A 21,907-nucleotide genomic window follows, 5' to 3' on the forward strand; every position below is an offset into this window, starting at 1 on the left:
GTCTGTGGTGAGCTCTGTGGGCAGGGCTCAGCTGAGATTGTGTCCGTGAGCAGAGGTTGTTGTGGCTCAGTGGTGTTATCATTGTCCTTGTGTGATATGTCAACCGCATGTCCATTTTGCTGCTGAAGTGAAGTCCCGTGTTCATTCATACTGTTTCCGGGTGTGTGTGTGTCGTTCAGATTGACACACACTGCAGAAGGATGATTGAGGGAGAAGTCGATATTGTCCTTTAACACTCTTGAACCAAGTTTGTTTGGGTGATGGCCATCCCGATGAAATAGTTGTCTCTGACTCCAGAAAAGATTGAAGTTGTCAATGAAGTTTACTCCTTTTATATTGCAGGTGTTTTGCAGCCATGTATTAATCCCAAGCAGCCGTGAAAACCTGTTTGTTCCTCTAGCTGGGAGTGGTCCACTGATGAATGTTTGAACTTTCAGTCTTTTAAGTGTTTCAAAAAGTTCATTGAAATCCTTCTTAAGGAGTTCTGACTGCTCTTTATGAATATCATTCTTCCCCACATGAATGATGAGTCGATTTGCAGTCTTATGTTTCATCAGAATGTTTTGAAGTTCCCTGTTTATATCAGAAGTTGTAGCTTGTGGAAGGCAGCATGTAGTTGTATCCCTGCTGCTAATGTTTCTGATTATGGAGTCCCCCACTATCAGAGTCCTGGGCTCGGCTGCGCTCTGAGCTGAGTGCCGCTGTCTGCTCGACCTTGAGCGCCAGTTAGCATCAGTGTTAGCTACTGGCTGATACAGTCTGTGTTCGATCACATTCATCACGTTTGGGGATTCCTCATTTACATTCATTAGTACTTCAAATCTGTTCTCAAGATGTATAGGTGTTGGTAGGAGACCAGTGTTTGCAGTCCTTGTCAGAGCTGTATCTGGGGTAGAGGATGCTACTGCGGTAATATGTGAGGCTCGTGACAATCTGATGTCTCAAGTGCCTTTGGGTCTCGCTCCCTGTTTGTGCCATCGATTTGTAAGTCGATCGGCTTGTTTCTCTACCTGTCGAGGAGCACTAGTTTCATGGGACTCACCGGCTATATGCTGAGGGCGTCCATGATGAAGCTCTGTTGTGTGTTCCGTCTGGTTTGGTGGTCCCGTAAATAACTTTGTTTCAAGAACTGCAATCCTTTGTAAAAGTCTGTGGCAGTTAGTGCAGCAAGTAGATTCCAGAAGAGGCATTTTCTCTCTTATCCTTGTAGGCAGTTGTGTTTTCCTTTCCCCGGAATGTAAGCTGGTCGGGTAGAAGAATTCTGCGTTTTTGTGGTAATCCAAACTTTGTCGTTTGAGCACTGTGCTGATTTGCTGAAGTTAAAATTAGGTGATAAAAGGAGCTAAAATATTAAAATATAGAAGATAAAATATAAAAGCGATAGAGCAAAGCGCGGAGCAGTAAGCTAGAGCGTCCGAACGCTAGCTGAGCTGAGCAGGAAGTGTTCTTTAAACATTTAAATGTTTAAAGAAAAATTTGACATCTAAATAACTAACTTAAGTTGTCTTTAAAACAATAGTTACGTTTTTTTATCGTATCAATCATTTTTGTAATGCAATGGACATTTAGTGTATAACTGAATTGCCTCTTCTGCAGGTTTGTGAGTCCTGATGCAGAGGAAGCCTGTCAGTATGTGAATAGAGTTGTGGGTATAAACCCGTTTCTCCAGAGAGAGCTGAATCTGAGTGAACATGAACTAGGAGACACACGAGTGAATCAGATCGCTGCTCTACTGCAGGATAAACACTGTCAACTCAACACACTGACGTGAGTATTGCTCGTTTATTTATAATATCTCTTTAATTTTAGTTGTAATGTTAGCTGATGACAATATTTCCAGACAGACAGTTTGATCATGTGTCAATAAGTATTTCAGTGACTGTAGAGGCAGAACAATGTTTTTTTCAGACATCAGGAACAGAACTGTTCATAACTGCTTTCAATTTAATCTTTGTATTTCACAAATATCTAATTTTGGTGCAACATATACTGTAACTTGCAAAAATTGAACAAGTGCATTTTAAAAGTCTGTGAACAGTATCTGTCTGTAATAAGATCCACTGAAGGTAAGTTGACTGAACACTAGTGATGGGCGCTTTCGAAACACGCTTCATGAAGCTATGAAACCTTTACGAATCTTTTGTTTTGAATCAGTGGTTCGGAGTGTGTATCAAACTGACAAAGTCACGTGATTTCAGTAAACAAGGCTTCGTTACGTCATAACTGTTTCCAAACGTTTGGAAATGTCAATGGTTCACCACTGGGGGGCGATGATCTCTGTGAACCCATACATCATGCAGATTCACTGAGATTGAACAAGTGTCTGTGGGTTTTACCTGATCTCTGATCAGTTTTATACATTTGTAGACATTTTAATTAGACATTAGTATAATTAAAAGGAATAATAGTAGTTAATTAGGGCTGTCCCCGACTATGGATTTTCATAGTCGAATCAGAATCGTCATGTCTTGCCTATAGTCGACTAATAGTCGAATCATGTGTATGGGGGTGGGGCTGGGGGCGGGGCTTTAACGTTTCAAAGCCGCGATGTACAGAAAATCACACAAAGATATAGAAGAAAATGTATAAAAACATTTTTGATCAATAAAACTAAGAAATAACATAAATAACTCCAGAAAGGCCACACTGCAGATTTGCATTTCACATGCAAATCAAATTAAATCGGCTAAATTACCTGTGCGAGCAGGCCAGCCTACAGCACAACATCGATGCACCGAAAAAATAAACAATTAATTTACTAAATTAAATTAGAACAGAATATACCTTTCTAATAAATAAAAATACAAAACGAAATAAATCAGAATCAAGTCACAGGATGAGGAGCAAATGTGTGCAAAATGCCGAAAGTGCAGGGGAACATATATTCAAAACACAAGCCACAAATAGTTAGATTAGATAACCCTGACAGATTAATAAATAAAATTAAAATAAATAAATTATTAAAATAACGATAGTAGCCAGAATTTTCAACTTTGTCTTTTTAACTGCAGAAACAACAATAAATGCTAAACTGGAGAGGCAGTCTTTTTAGCTAAAAATGTTCACAGCATCCAAAAATAAAATTAGAACCGGCTGAAAAGTTTTGAAATCACTTGTACCCGATCGAGAGAACAAATCCTGAACGTCTTTCACTCTGTCTGTCCGTTGGAGTCTTTTCAAATTGTGCTCGCGGATAAAATACATTCTAACGTGAAACCCAGTCTATGCGTGAAACATGTTAACGTTGGCCGGCAGAAGTGCGATCATGGTTTTCCTGATGCTAAATCCAACCTTGGAGAATATCCTTTCTGATGGTGTACATCCACACTTTAGATTTTCTTATCCCAGACATTGTTAAAGATTTAAATCCTTGCCGCGAAGACGCTCCTCTTTCGGTCACGGATTGAAAGTGAAACTTAAATCTGTCACGGGGTTTTTGGATTTATTCACGCACGTTAAAAAATATTTATTAAAAGCTTCTTTCTTTGCACATTTTTATATAGGCCTACAGCATTATCATAATAGGCTGAATATTAACGTATTGACATAAAAGCTAGTTCTATGTGAAATCAGACATTGAGCGCCCTCATATAGCCAAAGTGGCATGATCCTCGTTTCATAACACCTCTGCGAAGATTCGACCGTGAGATCGGTAGTCGAATCAGGCTCCTCCTATCGAAGCATCGAATCTTCGACTATTCGGGGTCACCCCTATAGTTAATAGTCTCTTATTGGCCTGTTTAGCTGAGCCATCCATAAAATACACTGACACTGCCTCACGGTGCAGCACTAAAGCAGATGAACTACCTTTTACAAAACTTGTTTGATTGTCTTCTGCTTAAGGAAATACTTTTATTCCTTAATCTGATCATGTTAGTTTATACAATTATTCTTTCTTCATGTTAGTTCACAGGGGATTTACTAATGTTAACAGAAAACTTTTGTATTTAAAATGTATCAGTAAATGTTTAAACTTAAGGTTATTAAATGCTGTATAGTATTGTCCATCATTGGTTCATGTTAACTAATGTAGTTAATGTTAACAAATGAAACCTTACTGTAAAGTTTTAGCAAGTAGACAATGTGTCTGAAAACAACCGTCATAAACACATTTGTATTGCTTAACCTATTTATGTACAATTTAATTCAAAAAATAACTTTAATGTCATAGCCTACATAAAAAATGTCACATTACAAACAAACCATCGTTCAAAATAACAGCATTTATCTAAAATAGAAAGCTTTTTTAACATTAACTACTAGGCTTACAGTTCAAAAGTTTGGGGTTAGTACGATTTTTTTTTTTTTTTTTAATTAAAGAAACTTGCCTACTTTTATTCAGCAAGGTTGCATTACATTAATCAAAAGTGACAGTAAAGACATTTATAATGTTACAAAAGCTTTCTATTTCAAATAAATCTCTTATGAACTTTATATTCATCAAAGAATCCTGAAAAAAAAAAAGTACCAAGTTGTCACAAAAAAAAAAAGATGCATCGATAATCGTTACCCTCTGAATCGTAATCGAATCGAATCGTGACGTGCCTAGAGATTCCCACCCCTAGATCTGAGTCATTTACTCTTTCTGTCTTCAGTCTGAGTGGATGCAGTATTACAGAGAAACAGAGTCTCATCCTGACTTCAGCTCTGAAATCAAACCCATCACACCTGAGAGAGCTGGACCTGAGCGAGAATAAACTAGGAGACTCTGGAGTGAAGCACTTATGTGCCGTACTGAAGGATTCACACTGTAAACTGGAGAGATTGAGGTCAGTCACATTCACATACAAGAAACAAAATGCTTGAAATCACTTCAACAGTTTAAACTAAAACACTTTAACATTGTATTTGTGCAAACTTAGTATTCTGTGATCTGGTGAAATAAAGATGATGATCTCTCTTCCTCTGTTTTATTTGCTGATGAAGATGATGTGACTTTACAGAATAAAGAGGTTTTTTTTCTTCTGTCTTATTTTCTTCTCTCTCTGCTAATGTAGTTTAAGATACTGTGATATGACAGATGAAGGTTGTTCTGATGTGACTTCAGCTCTGAAATCAAACCCGTCACACCTGAGAGAGCTGGACCTGAGCGGGAATAAACTAGGAGACTCTGGAGTGAAAAACCTCAGTGATCTACTGATGAACCCACAATTCAAGCTGGAGAAACTACAGTTAGTATCATTATACTGTACAGCAATTACAGTGTGACTGAAGTTTATTTATTTGAAGACAGCAGGGCTTATGTTTCATTGTTTATAGCAGTGCACTTTCTGGGTTTCCCCTATTGCTCACATTTTTATGTGTTAAAAAATCGATTCTAAGATGCATCGCGACAGAGACACACATAACAGAGACACACACATAACAGAGACACACACATAACACAGACACACACATAACAGAGACACACACATAACAGAGACACACACATAACAGAGACGCACACATAACAGACACACACACATAACACAGACACACACATAACAGAGACACACACATAACAGAGACACACACATAACAGAGACGCACACATAACAGACACACACATAACAGAGACGCACACACATAACAGAGACGCACACATAACAGAGACACACACATAACAGAGACACACATAACAGAGACACACACATAACAGAGACACACACATAACAGAGACACACATAACAGAGACACACACATAACAGAGACACACACATAACAGAGACACACACATAACAGAGACACACATAACAGAGACACACACATAACAGAGACACACACATAACAGAGACACACACATAACAGAGACACACACATAACAGAGACGCACACACATAACAGAGACGCACACATAACAGAGACGCACACACATAACAGAGACGCACACACATAACAGAGACGCACACACATAACAGAGACGCACACACATAACAGAGACGCACACACATAACAGAGACACACACATAACAGAGACACACATAACAGAGACACACACACATAACAGAGACGCACACATAACAGAGACGCACACACATAACAGAGACACACACATAACAGACACACACACATAACAGAGACGCACACACAACAGAGACACACACATAACAGAGACACACATAACAGAGACACACACACATAACAGAGACGCACACATAACAGAGACGCACACACATAACAGAGACACACACATAACAGAGACGCACACACAACAGAGACACACACATAACAGAGACGCACACACATAACAGAGACGCACACATAACAGAGACGCACACATAACAGAGACGCACACATAACAGAGACGCACACACATAACAGAGACGCACACACATAACAGAGACGCACACACATAACAGAGACACACACATAACAGAGACACACATAACAGAGACACACACATAACAGAGACACACACATAACAGAGACACACACATAACAGAGACGCACACACAACAGAGACACACACATAACAGAGACGCACACACATAACAGAGACGCACACATAACAGAGACGCACACACATAACAGAGACGCACACACATAACAGAGACACACACATAACAGAGACACACATAACAGAGACACACACACATAACAGAGACGCACACATAACAGAGACGCACACACATAACAGAGACACACACATAACAGACACACACACATAACAGAGACGCACACACAACAGAGACACACACATAACAGAGACACACATAACAGAGACACACACACATAACAGAGACGCACACATAACAGAGACGCACACACATAACAGAGACACACACATAACAGAGACACACACATAACAGAGACGCACACACAACAGAGACACACACATAACAGAGACGCACACACATAACAGACACACACATAACAGAGACGCACACACATAACAGAGACACACACATAACAGAGACACACACATAACAGAGACGCACACACAACAGAGACACACACATAACAGACACACACATAACAGAGACGCACACACATAACAGAGACACACATAACAGAGACACACACATAACAGACGCACACATAACAGAGACGCACACATAACAGAGACGCACACACATAACAGAGACGCACACACATAACAGAGACGCACACACATAACAGAGACACACACATAACAGAGACGCACACATAACAGAGACGCACACACAACAGAGACACACACATAACAGAGACGCACACACATAACAGAGACGCACACATAACAGAGACGCACACATAACAGAGACGCACACACATAACAGAGACGCACACACATAACAGAGACACACACATAACAGAGACACACATAACAGAGACACACACACATAACAGAGACGCACACATAACAGAGACGCACACACATAACAGAGACACACACATAACAGAGACACACATAACAGAGACACACACATAACAGAGACGCACACACATAACAGAGACGCACACACAACAGAGACACACACATAACAGAGACGCACACACATAACAGAGACGCACACACAACAGAGACACACACATAACAGAGACGCACACACATAACAGAGACGCACACATAACAGAGACACACATAACAGAGACACACACATAACAGAGACACACACATAACAGAGACGCACACACAACAGAGACGCACACATAACAGAGACGCACACACATAACAGAGACGCACACACATAACAGAGACACACACATAACAGAGACACACATAACAGAGACACACACATAACAGAGACACACACATAACAGAGACGCACACACAACAGAGACACACACATAACAGAGACGCACACACATAACAGAGACACACACATAACAGAGACACACACATAACAGAGACGCACACATAACAGACACACACACATAACACAGACACACACATAACAGAGACACACACATAACAGAGACACACACATAACAGAGACGCACACATAACAGACACACACACATAACACAGACACACACATAACAGAGACACACACATAACAGAGACACACACATAACAGAGACGCACACATAACAGACACACACATAACAGAGACGCACACACATAACAGAGACGCACACATAACAGAGACACACACATAACAGAGACACACACATAACAGAGACACACATAACAGAGACACACACATAACAGAGACACACACATAACAGAGACACACATAACAGAGACACACACATAACAGAGACACACACATAACAGAGACACACACATAACAGAGACACACATAACAGAGACACACACATAACAGAGACACACACATAACAGAGACACACACATAACAGAGACACACACATAACAGAGACACACACATAACAGAGACGCACACACATAACAGAGACGCACACATAACAGAGACGCACACACATAACAGAGACGCACACACATAACAGAGACGCACACACATAACAGAGACGCACACACATAACAGAGACGCACACACATAACAGAGACACACACATAACAGAGACACACATAACAGAGACACACACACATAACAGAGACGCACACATAACAGAGACGCACACACATAACAGAGACACACACATAACAGACACACACACATAACAGAGACGCACACACAACAGAGACACACACATAACAGAGACACACATAACAGAGACACACACACATAACAGAGACGCACACATAACAGAGACGCACACACATAACAGAGACACACACATAACAGAGACACACACATAACAGAGACGCACACACAACAGAGACACACACATAACAGAGACGCACACACATAACAGAGACGCACACATAACAGAGACGCACACATAACAGAGACGCACACACATAACAGAGACGCACACACATAACAGAGACGCACACACATAACAGAGACGCACACACATAACAGAGACACACATAACAGAGACACACACATAACAGAGACACACACATAACAGAGACACACACATAACAGAGACGCACACACAACAGAGACACACACATAACAGAGACGCACACACATAACAGAGACGCACACATAACAGAGACGCACACACATAACAGAGACGCACACACATAACAGAGACACACACATAACAGAGACACACATAACAGAGACACACACACATAACAGAGACGCACACATAACAGAGACGCACACACATAACAGAGACACACACATAACAGACACACCACATAACAGAGACGCACACACAACAGAGACACACACATAACAGAGACACACATAACAGAGACACACACACATAACAGAGACGCACACATAACAGAGACGCACACACATAACAGAGACACACACATAACAGAGACACACACATAACAGAGACGCACACACAACAGAGACACACACATAACAGAGACGCACACACATAACAGAGACGCACACATAACAGACACACACATAACAGAGACGCACACACATAACAGAGACACACACATAACAGAGACACACACATAACAGAGACGCACACACAACAGAGACACACACATAACAGACACACACATAACAGAGACGCACACACATAACAGAGACACACACATAACAGAGACACACATAACAGAGACACACACATAACAGAGACACACATAACAGAGACACACACATAACAGACGCACACATAACAGAGACGCACACATAACAGAGACGCACACACATAACAGAGACGCACACACATAACAGAGACGCACACACATAACAGAGACACACACATAACAGAGACACACACATAACAGAGACGCACACACAACAGAGACACACACATAACAGAGACGCACACACATAACAGAGACGCACACATAACAGAGACGCACACATAACAGAGACGCACACACATAACAGAGACGCACACACATAACAGAGACACACACATAACAGAGACACACATAACAGAGACACACACACATAACAGAGACGCACACATAACAGAGACGCACACACATAACAGAGACACACACATAACAGAGACACACATAACAGAGACACACACATAACAGAGACGCACACACATAACAGAGACGCACACACAACAGAGACACACACATAACAGAGACGCACACACATAACAGAGACGCACACACAACAGAGACACACACATAACAGAGACGCACACACATAACAGAGACGCACACATAACAGAGACACACATAACAGAGACACACACATAACAGAGACACACACATAACAGAGACGCACACACAACAGAGACACACACATAACAGAGACGCACACACATAACAGAGACGCACACACATAACAGAGACACACACATAACAGAGACACACATAACAGAGACACACACATAACAGAGACACACACATAACAGAGACGCACACACAACAGAGACACACACATAACAGAGACGCACACACATAACAGAGACGCACACACATAACAGAGACGCACACACATAACAGAGACGCACACACATAACAGAGACGCACACACATAACAGAGACACACACACATAACAGAGACACACACATAACAGAGACACACACATAACAGAGACACACACATAACAGAGACACACACATAACAGAGACACACACACATAACAGAGACGCACACACATAACAGAGACACACACACATAACAGAGACACACACACATAACAGAGACACACACATAACAGAGACACACACATAACAGAGACACACACATAACAGAGACACACACATAACAGAGACACACACATAACAGAGACACACACATAACAGAGACACACACATAACAGAGACACACACATAACAGAGACGCACACACATAACAGAGACACACACATAACAGAGACACACACATAACAGAGACACACACATAACAGAGACACACACATAACAGAGACACACACATAACAGAGACGCACACATAACAGAGACGCACACACATAACAGAGACGCACACACATAACAGAGACGCACACACATAACAGAGACACACACATAACAGAGACACACATAACAGAGACACACACATAACAGAGACACACACATAACAGAGACACACACATAACAGAGACGCACACACAACAGAGACACACACATAACAGAGACGCACACACATAACAGAGACGCACACATAACAGAGACGCACACACATAACAGAGACGCACACACATAACAGAGACGCACACACATAACAGAGACACACACATAACAGAGACACACATAACAGAGACACACACACATAACAGAGACGCACACATAACAGAGACGCACACACATAACAGAGACACACACATAACAGAGACACACACATAACAGACACACACACATAACAGAGACGCACACACAACAGAGACACACACATAACAGAGACACACATAACAGAGACACACACACATAACAGAGACGCACACATAACAGAGACGCACACACATAACAGAGACACACACATAACAGAGACACACACATAACAGAGACGCACACACAACAGAGACACACACATAACAGAGACGCACACACATAACAGAGACGCACACATAACAGACACACACATAACAGAGACGCACACACATAACAGAGACACACACATAACAGAGACACACACATAACAGAGACGCACACACAACAGAGACACACACATAACAGAGACGCACACACATAACAGAGACGCACACATAACAGAGACGCACACACATAACAGAGACGCACACACATAACAGAGACGCACACACATAACAGAGACACACACATAACAGAGACGCACACATAACAGAGACGCACACACAACAGAGACACACACATAACAGAGACGCACACACATAACAGAGACGCACACATAACAGACGCACACATAACAGAGACGCACACATAACAGAGACGCACACACATAACAGAGACGCACACACATAACAGAGACGCACACACATAACAGAGACACACACATAACAGAGACACACATAACAGAGACACACACACATAACAGAGACGCACACATAACAGAGACGCACACACATAACAGAGACACACACATAACAGAGACACACATAACAGAGACACACACATAACAGAGACGCACACACAACAGAGACACACACATAACAGAGACGCACACATAACAGAGACGCACACACATAACAGAGACACACACATAACAGAGACACACATAACAGAGACACACACATAACAGAGACGCACACACAACAGAGACGCACACATAACAGAGACGCACACACATAACAGAGACACACACATAACAGAGACACACATAACAGAGACACACACATAACAGAGACGCACACATAACAGAGACACACACATAACAGAGACACACACATAACAGAGACGCACACACATAACAGAGACGCACACACAACAGAGACACACACATAACAGAGACGCACACACATAACAGAGACACACACATAACAGAGACACACACATAACAGAGACACACATAACAGAGACACACACATAACAGAGACACACACATAACAGAGACGCACACACAACAGAGACACACACATAACAGAGACGCACACACATAACAGAGACGCACACACATAACAGAGACGCACACACATAACAGAGACACACACATAACAGAGACACACACATAACAGAGACACACATAACAGAGACACACACATAACAGAGACACACACATAACAGAGACACACACATAACAGAGACACACATAACAGAGACACACACATAACAGAGACACACATAACAGAGACACACACATAACAGAGACACACATAACAGAGACACACACATAACAGAGACGCACACATAACAGAGACACACACATAACAGAGACACACACATAACAGAGACACACATAACAGAGACACACATAACAGAGACACACACACATAACAGAGACACACACATAACAGAGACACACATAACAGAGACACACACATAACAGAGACGCACACATAACAGACACACACACATAACAGAGACGCACACATAACAGACACACACACATAACAGAGACACACACATAACAGAGACGCACACACATAACAGAGACACACACATAACAGAGACACACACATAACAGAGACGCACAGAGACGCACACATAACAGAGACGCACACACATAACAGAGACACACACATAACAGAGACACACACATAACAGAGACGCACAGAGACGCACACATAACAGAGACGCACACACATAACAGAGACACACACATAACAGAGACACACACATAACAGAGACGCACACACATAACAGAGACGCACACATAACAGAGACACACACATAACAGAGACACACACATAACACACACACATAACAGACACACACATAACAGAGACACACACATAACAGAGACGCACACATAACAGAGACACACACATAACAGAGACACACACATAACAGAGACGCACACATAACAGAGACGCACACATAACAGAGACACACACATAACAGAAACACACACATAACAGAGACACACACATAACAGAGACGCACACATAACAGAGACACACACACATAACAGAGACGCACACACATAACAGAGACGCACACATAACAGAGACGCACACATAACAGAGACACACATAACAGACACACACATAACAGAGACACACACATAACACACACACATAACAGACACACACATAACAGAGACACACACATAACAGAGACACACACATAACAGACACACACATAACAGAGACACACACATAACACACACACATAACAGACACACACATAACAGAGACACACACATAACAGAGACGCACACATAACAGAGACGCACACATAACAGAGACACACACATAACAGAAACACACACATAACAGAGACACACACATAACAGAGACACACACATAACAGAGACACACACATAACAGACACACACATAACAGAGACACACACATAACAGAGACACACACATAACAGAGACGCACACATAACAGAGACACACACATAACACACACACATAACAGAGACACACATAACAGAGACGCACACATAACAGACACACACATAACAGAGACGCACACATAACAGACACACACATAACAGAGACGCACACATAACAGAGACACGCACACATAACAGAGACACACACATAACAGAGACACACACATAACAGAGACGCACACACAACAGAGACACACACATAACAGAGACGCACACACATAACAGAGACGCACACATAACAGACGCACACATAACAGAGACGCACACATAACAGAGACGCACACACATAACAGAGACGCACACACATAACAGAGACACACACATAACAGAGACACACATAACAGAGACACACACACATAACAGAGACGCACACATAACAGAGACGCACACACATAACAGAGACACACACATAACAGAGACACACATAACAGAGACACACACATAACAGAGACGCACACACAACAGAGACACACACATAACAGAGACGCACACATAACAGAGACGCACACACATAACAGAGACACACACATAACAGAGACGCACACACATAACAGAGACACACACATAACAGAGACGCACACACAACAGAGACGCACACATAACAGAGACGCACACACATAACAGAGACACACACATAACAGAGACACACATAACAGAGACACACACATAACAGAGACGCACACATAACAGAGACACACACATAACAGAGACACACACATAACAGAGACGCACACACATAACAGAGACGCACACACAACAGAGACACACACATAACAGAGACGCACACACATAACAGAGACGCACACACAACAGAGACACACACATAACAGAGACGCACACACATAACAGAGACACACACATAACAGAGACACACACATAACAGAGACACACATAACAGAGACACACACATAACAGAGACACACACATAACAGAGACGCACACACAACAGAGACACACACATAACAGAGACGCACACACATAACAGAGACGCACACACATAACAGAGACGCACACACATAACAGAGACACACACATAACAGAGACACACACATAACAGAGACACACATAACAGAGACACACACATAACAGAGACACACACATAACAGAGACACACACATAACAGAGACACACACATAACAGAGACACACATAACAGAGACACACACATAACAGAGACACACATAACAGAGACACACACATAACAGAGACGCACACATAACAGAGACACACACATAACAGAGACACACACATAACAGAGACACACATAACAGAGACACACATAACAGAGACACACACACATAACAGAGACACACACATAACAGAGACACACATAACAGAGACACACACATAACAGAGACGCACACATAACAGACACACACACATAACAGAGACGCACACATAACAGACACACACACATAACAGAGACACACACATAACAGAGACGCACACACATAACAGAGACACACACATAACAGAGACACACACATAACAGAGACGCACAGAGACGCACACATAACAGAGACGCACACACATAACAGAGACACACACATAACAGAGACACACATAACAGAGACGCACACACATAACAGAGACGCACACATAACAGAGACACACACATAACAGAGACACACACATAACACACACACATAACAGACACACACATAACAGAGACACACACATAACAGAGACACACACATAACAGAGACACACACATAACAGAGACGCACACATAACAGAGACGCACACATAACAGAGACACACACATAACAGAAACACACACATAACAGAGACACACACATAACAGAGACGCACACATAACAGAGACACACACACATAACAGAGACGCACACACATAACAGAGACGCACACATAACAGAGACGCACACATAACAGAGACACACATAACAGACACACACATAACAGAGACACACACATAACACACACACATAACAGACACACACATAACAGAGACACACACATAACAGAGACACACACATAACAGACACACACATAACAGAGACACACACATAACACACACACATAACAGACACACACATAACAGAGACACACACATAACAGAAACGCACACATAACAGAGACGCACACATAACAGAAACACACACATAACAGAGACACACACATAACAGAGACACACACATAACAGAGACACACACATAACAGAGACACACACATAACAGACACACACATAACAGAGACACACACATAACAGAGACACACACATAACAGAGACGCACACATAACAGAGACACACACATAACACACACACATAACAGAGACACACATAACAGACACACACACATAACAGAGACACACATAACAGAGACGCACACATAACAGAGACACACATAACAGACACACACACATAACAGACACACACATAACAGAGACGCACACATAACAGACACACACATAACAGAGACGCACACATAACAGAGACGCGCACATAACAGAGACACACACATAACAGAGACGCATGATGGCTGAACACCAAATTCGAACGGCACCCTCTTCGTTAAAAGCTAACGTATGGAAAATTGGCAATTTCATTGTGACCTATTTAGTATGTTTTGTATGAGAGCTGCTTTCTGTATTGTTTAGTTTTCACATCAATATGCTGTAAACCGATCTGTTATATGTACGTTATACGGCCCTCCACAGTCACAGTGTGTATCAGTGCAATGCCAGTCACAACAAGCTACACTTTGACTGATCTCTGCAGATGTTCATTCACTGTTTCTGTATAAGCTGTTTTTGATTGTGGTCTACAGCAAACATTTCAAGTCATTTTATTATTTAGTTGTGTATAAGAGCGGCTTTGTATGTTACTAATTATTCAGAATATGCGTAAGTCCACAAGCATTATGTTTGTATGAGAGCTGCTGGTACATCATCCTATATTTGTGAAGGAAAACTGTTTGTGATGTTGCTACAAGTACGCTGCTAGTACAGGCACACGCTTATTTCCCTGTTGGTTCTTTGCAATGTTGGGACATATGCTGGCAAATATAACCTTACAGTTGACTTGCCAAATCACTTCCATTTGTTTTATTAATAAAATTAATATAGGAAGTATTGGAAGTAAATTATTTATGGGTCATCATAAATACTTTGCTTTAAAAGTACCAAGTTATCACAAAAAAAAAGATGCATCGATAATCGTTACCCTCTGAATCGTAATCGTAATCAAATCGAGTCGTGAGTTGCCTAGAGATTCCCACCCCTAGATCTGAGTCATTTACTCTTTCTGTCTTCAGTCTGTATAGATGCAGTATTACAGAGAAACAGAGTCTCATCCTGACTTCAGCTCTGAAATCAAACCCATCACACCTGAGAGAGCTGGACCTGAGAGGGAATAAACTAGGAGACTCTGGAGTGAAAAACCTCAGTGATCTACTGATGAACCCACAATTCAAGCTGGAGAAACTACAGTTAGTATCATTATACTGTACAGCAATTACAGTGTGACTGAAGTTTATTTATTTGAAGACAGCAGGGCTTATGTTTCATTGTTTATAGCAGTGCACTTTCTGGGTTTTCCCTATTGGTCACATTTTATGTGTTTTTTATCTAGTTAGTAATTGTTTAATTTCCAGCATTTGATACAATGTACTGATTGTGTACATGCAGAAATCTGCCTTTTCAACAGAGAATAAAGAAGAGAGACTCAAATAAATAGTTACAAATGAAAGAGAAGAAACAGTGTCTTCCAGCACACAGAACTAGTGTGACTGGGTTTCAAAACAGACTATTGGAAACTAAATGCTGCTGTAGCTCTTCAATAAGATGATCATCATAGATGTGAACTATTGTTATTTCTCTGTCTTCAGTCTGTATAGATGCAGTATTACAGAGAAACAGAGTCTCATCCTGACTTCAGCTCTGAAATCAAACCCGTCACACCTGAGAGAGCTGGACCTGAGAGGGAATAAACTAGGAGACTCTGGAGTGAAAAACCTCAGTGATCTACTGATGAACCCACAATTCAAGCTGGAGAAACTAGAGTTAGTATCATTATACTGTACAACAATTACAGTGTGACTGAAGTTTATTTATCTGAAGACAGCAGGGCTTATGTTTCAGTGTTTATAGCAGTGCACTTTCTGGGTTTTTTAAACTAAAACACTTTATACTCAATATCTCACAGTGAGTCTGAGTTCACATTATATTTGTGTAAAATTCTTCACATTCATGATGTGTTTGTAAGATAATCTCTCTTCCTCTGTTTGTGTCTTTCTAGTCTATATGGCTGTGGCATTACAGATGTTTCTTCTTTAACTCAGTCTTTGACTAACTCAAAAGCACTGCAGTTTTTAAAAGAGCTTGATCTGAGAGGCAATGAGATAGGAGACTCAAAACAGCGGCTCAGAGACGAGCTACGAGACTCAAACTGTGTCCTGAGGTGAGGAAACATCACTGAGATATTAAAGAGATCTTCATTTACCTCTGATATGTGAACAAACCTTTCAAACATTTGTGAAAGGAAATTATCATTAAGCTTTATTGCAACAAAGGGTTTGTGTGAGAACAAAATGTGAAGTTATTGAAATGTTTAACACAAAGGAGGAAAGAGAAGAAAAGCTCACTGTCACAGCTTTATACATCAACACCTGCTTTATTAACTGTGTCAGTAGAAGTGAATCATTTCAGTGTGAAAACAGACTTGGTCAGATTGTAGGAAAACGCTGCACTCCTGCTAAAATCAGTGCAGTTCCAGCTTCAGCTCACAGCGTCCAGCTCACATGAGAAATGTCTCTGTCTCTAGTGTGTTTTTACTGTGACAAGCAACACGTCACACTACTTTACACTTACTTTACTCTCAGTTATTTACTAAGAGCCTACAAACATGTTTAAACTAGAGGACAAACGGCTTTAACTAAAGGTTTGTGTTTGAACTCAAAATAACATTTGTATTTGCTCCCTGTGGTTTATTCCATACGCCGTACACTCATTAGTTTCTCCTTTACAGAGACTCAATAGGAGTCGCACCGACACACACACACACACACACACACACACACACACACACACACACACACACACACATATGAACATGATTCATGCTTTACATCTATTATATTTAAAACACAAATATCTATGCAAGATCATGTAGAGTCAGTAATTAATCTGATTACAGGAATTCAATTTAACTTATTTTTACAAAAAAAACAAAACAATAATTGAAATATAATAATTTGCACTTTGTTCCACTGAACACTGATTGTTTTCTCTTCTGTTCCACTTTACAGAGTAGATGAAGATCCCTGATAAAGATCGATCACCAAACATCCCTGATAAAGATCGATCACCAAACATCCCTGATGAAGATCGATCACCAAACATCCCTGATGAAGATCGATCACCAAACATCCCTGATGAAGATCGATCACCAAACATCCCTGATAAAGATCGATCACCAAACATCCCTGATAAAGATCGATCACCAAACATCCCTGATAAAGATCGATCACCAAACATCCCTGATGAAGATCGATCACCAAACATCCCTGATAAAGATCGATCATCAAACATCCCTGATAAAGATCGATCACCAAACATCCTAAAGATCGATCATCAAACATCCCTGATAAAGATCGATCACCAAACATCCCTGATAAAGATCGATCACCAAACATCCCTGATGAAGATCGATCACCAAACATCCCTGATAAAGATCGATCACCAAACATCCCTGATAAAGATCGATCACCAAACATCCCTGATGAAGATCGATCACCAAACATCCCTGATAAAGATCGATCACCAAACATCCCTGATGAAGATCGATCACCAAACATCCCTGATGAAGATCGATCACCAAACATCCCTGATAAAGATCGATCACCAAACATCCCTGATGAAGATCGATCACCAAACATCCCTGATAAAGATCGATCATCAAACATCCCTGATAAAGATCGATCACCAAACATCCCTGATGAAGATCGATCACCAAACATCCCTGATAAAGATCGATCACCAAACATCCCTGATAAAGATCGATCACCAAACATCCCTGATAAAGATCGATCACCAAACATCCTAAAGATCGATCATCAAACATCCCTGATAAAGATCGATCACCAAACATCCCTGATAAAGATCGATCACCAAACATCCCTGATGAAGATCGATCACCAAACATCCCTGATAAAGATCGATCATCAAACATCCCTGATAAAGATCGATCATCAAACATCCCTGATAAAGATCGATCACCAAACATCCCTGATAAAGATCGATCACCAAACATCCCTGATAAAGATCGATCATCAAACATCCCTGATAAAGATCGATCACCAAACATCCCTGATAAAGATCGATCACCAAACATCCCTGATAAAGATCGATCATCAAACATCCCTGATAAAGATCGATCACCAAACATCCCTGATGAAGATCGATCACCAAACATCCCTGATAAAGATCGATCACCAAACATCCCTGATAAAGATCGATCATCAAACATCCCTGATAAAGATCGATCACCAAACATCCTAAAGATCGATCATCAAACATCCCTGATGAAGATCGATCACCAAACATCCCTGATGAAGATCGATCACCAAACATCCCTGATAAAGATCGATCACCAAACATCCCTGATAAAGATCGATCACCAAACATCCCTGATGAAGATCGATCACCAAACATCCCTGATGAAGATCGATCACCAAACATCCCTGATAAAGATCGATCACCAAACATCCTAAAGATCGATCATCAAACATCCCTGATAAAGATCGATCATCAAACATCCCTGATGAAGATCGATCACCAAACATCCCTGATGAAGATCGATCACCAAACATCCCTGATGAAGATCGATCACCAAACATCCCTGATAAAGATCGATCACCAAACATCCTAAAGATCGATCATCAAACATCCCTGATGAAGATCGATCACCAAACATCCCTGATAAAGATCGATCACCAAACATCCTAAAGATCGATCATCAAACATCCCTGATGAAGATCGATCACCAAACATCCCTGATAAAGATCGATCACCAAACATCCTAAAGATCGATCATCAAACATCCCTGATGAAGATCGATCACCAAACATCCCTGATGAAGATCGATCACCAAACATCCCTGATAAAGATCGATCACCAAACATCCTAAAGATCGATCATCAAACATCCCTGATGAAGATCGATCACCAAACATCCCTGATAAAGATCGATCACCAAACATCCTAAAGATCGATCATCAAACATCCCTGATAAAGATCGATCACCAAACATCCCTGATGAAGATCGATCATCAAACATCCCTGATAAAGATCGATCACCAAACATCCTAAAGATCGATCATCAAACATCCCTGATGAAGATCGATCACCAAACATCCCTGATAAAGATCGATCACCAAACATCCTAAAGATCGATCATCAAACATCCCTGATAAAGATCGATCACCAAACATCCCTGATGAAGATCGATCATCAAACATCCCTGATAAAGATCGATCACCAAACATCCTAAAGATCGATCATCAAACATCCCTGATGAAGATCGATCACCAAACATCCCTGATAAAGATCGATCACCAAACATCCTAAAGATCGATCATCAAACATCCCTGATAAAGATCGATCACCAAACATCCCTGATAAAGATCGATCACCAAACTCTGATAGATGTGTTATATCGTAGTGTGAAATGATCATGAGAGGAGCAGAAACCATCAGGTGATCCACAGAAGAGTCTCACTACTGTCTATGAGGAGAAATAAATGTGTAAATGTGTTTCATAAAGGTGGAAGAGACTCAGACTTCACAATTAAATAAAGCAGCGTGTGTGTTACCATGCGTATTAGAAACGTGATATTGAATGATCAATGTTGGTTTAGGATGTATAATAATTAATATAATAATTCATTATTATAAATATCTATTTAGTTTTGTGTGAAATCCAAGTTTTGGAATTGGGTATATATTGTTGATTCTGATTTGTATATTTCATTGATATTTTATGTGAAGTTGTACATGTCTTATATAAAAAAATATTATTTATAGATTTTTTTTGTAAAATCTAT

General features: G+C 40.9%; 1 protein-coding gene across 4 annotated transcripts in view; it reads left to right on the forward strand.

Moving 5' to 3' along the window:
• LOC309501911 (NACHT, LRR and PYD domains-containing protein 12-like) overlaps window positions 1-19,265 on the forward strand; it is a 175,077-nt gene extending 155,812 nt beyond the window's left edge. For 2 of the 4 annotated variants that reach the window (XM_082174173.1, XM_082174174.1), the window contains exons 10-16: window positions 1,597-1,767; window positions 4,596-4,769; window positions 4,998-5,171; window positions 17,121-17,294; window positions 17,694-17,867; window positions 18,104-18,265; window positions 19,113-19,249. In XM_082174173.1, the coding sequence (XP_082030299.1) occupies window positions 1,597-1,767; window positions 4,596-4,769; window positions 4,998-5,171; window positions 17,121-17,294; window positions 17,694-17,867; window positions 18,104-18,265; window positions 19,113-19,131 (1,048 nt within the window). In that variant the 3' untranslated portion in view covers window positions 19,132-19,249. Of the gene's footprint in view, window positions 1-1,596; window positions 1,768-4,595; window positions 4,770-4,997; window positions 5,172-17,120; window positions 17,295-17,693; window positions 17,868-18,103; window positions 18,266-19,112 lie in introns of all 4 variants that reach the window. The other 2 variants (XM_082174171.1, XM_082174172.1) reach the window with 2 other exon arrangements.
• Window positions 19,266-21,907: the final 2,642 nt, after the last annotated feature.

This window comes from Leuciscus leuciscus (assembly GCF_965113295.1).
Source record: "Leuciscus leuciscus genome assembly, chromosome: 6".
Classification (NCBI taxonomy): Eukaryota; Metazoa; Chordata; class Actinopteri; order Cypriniformes; family Leuciscidae; genus Leuciscus; species Leuciscus leuciscus.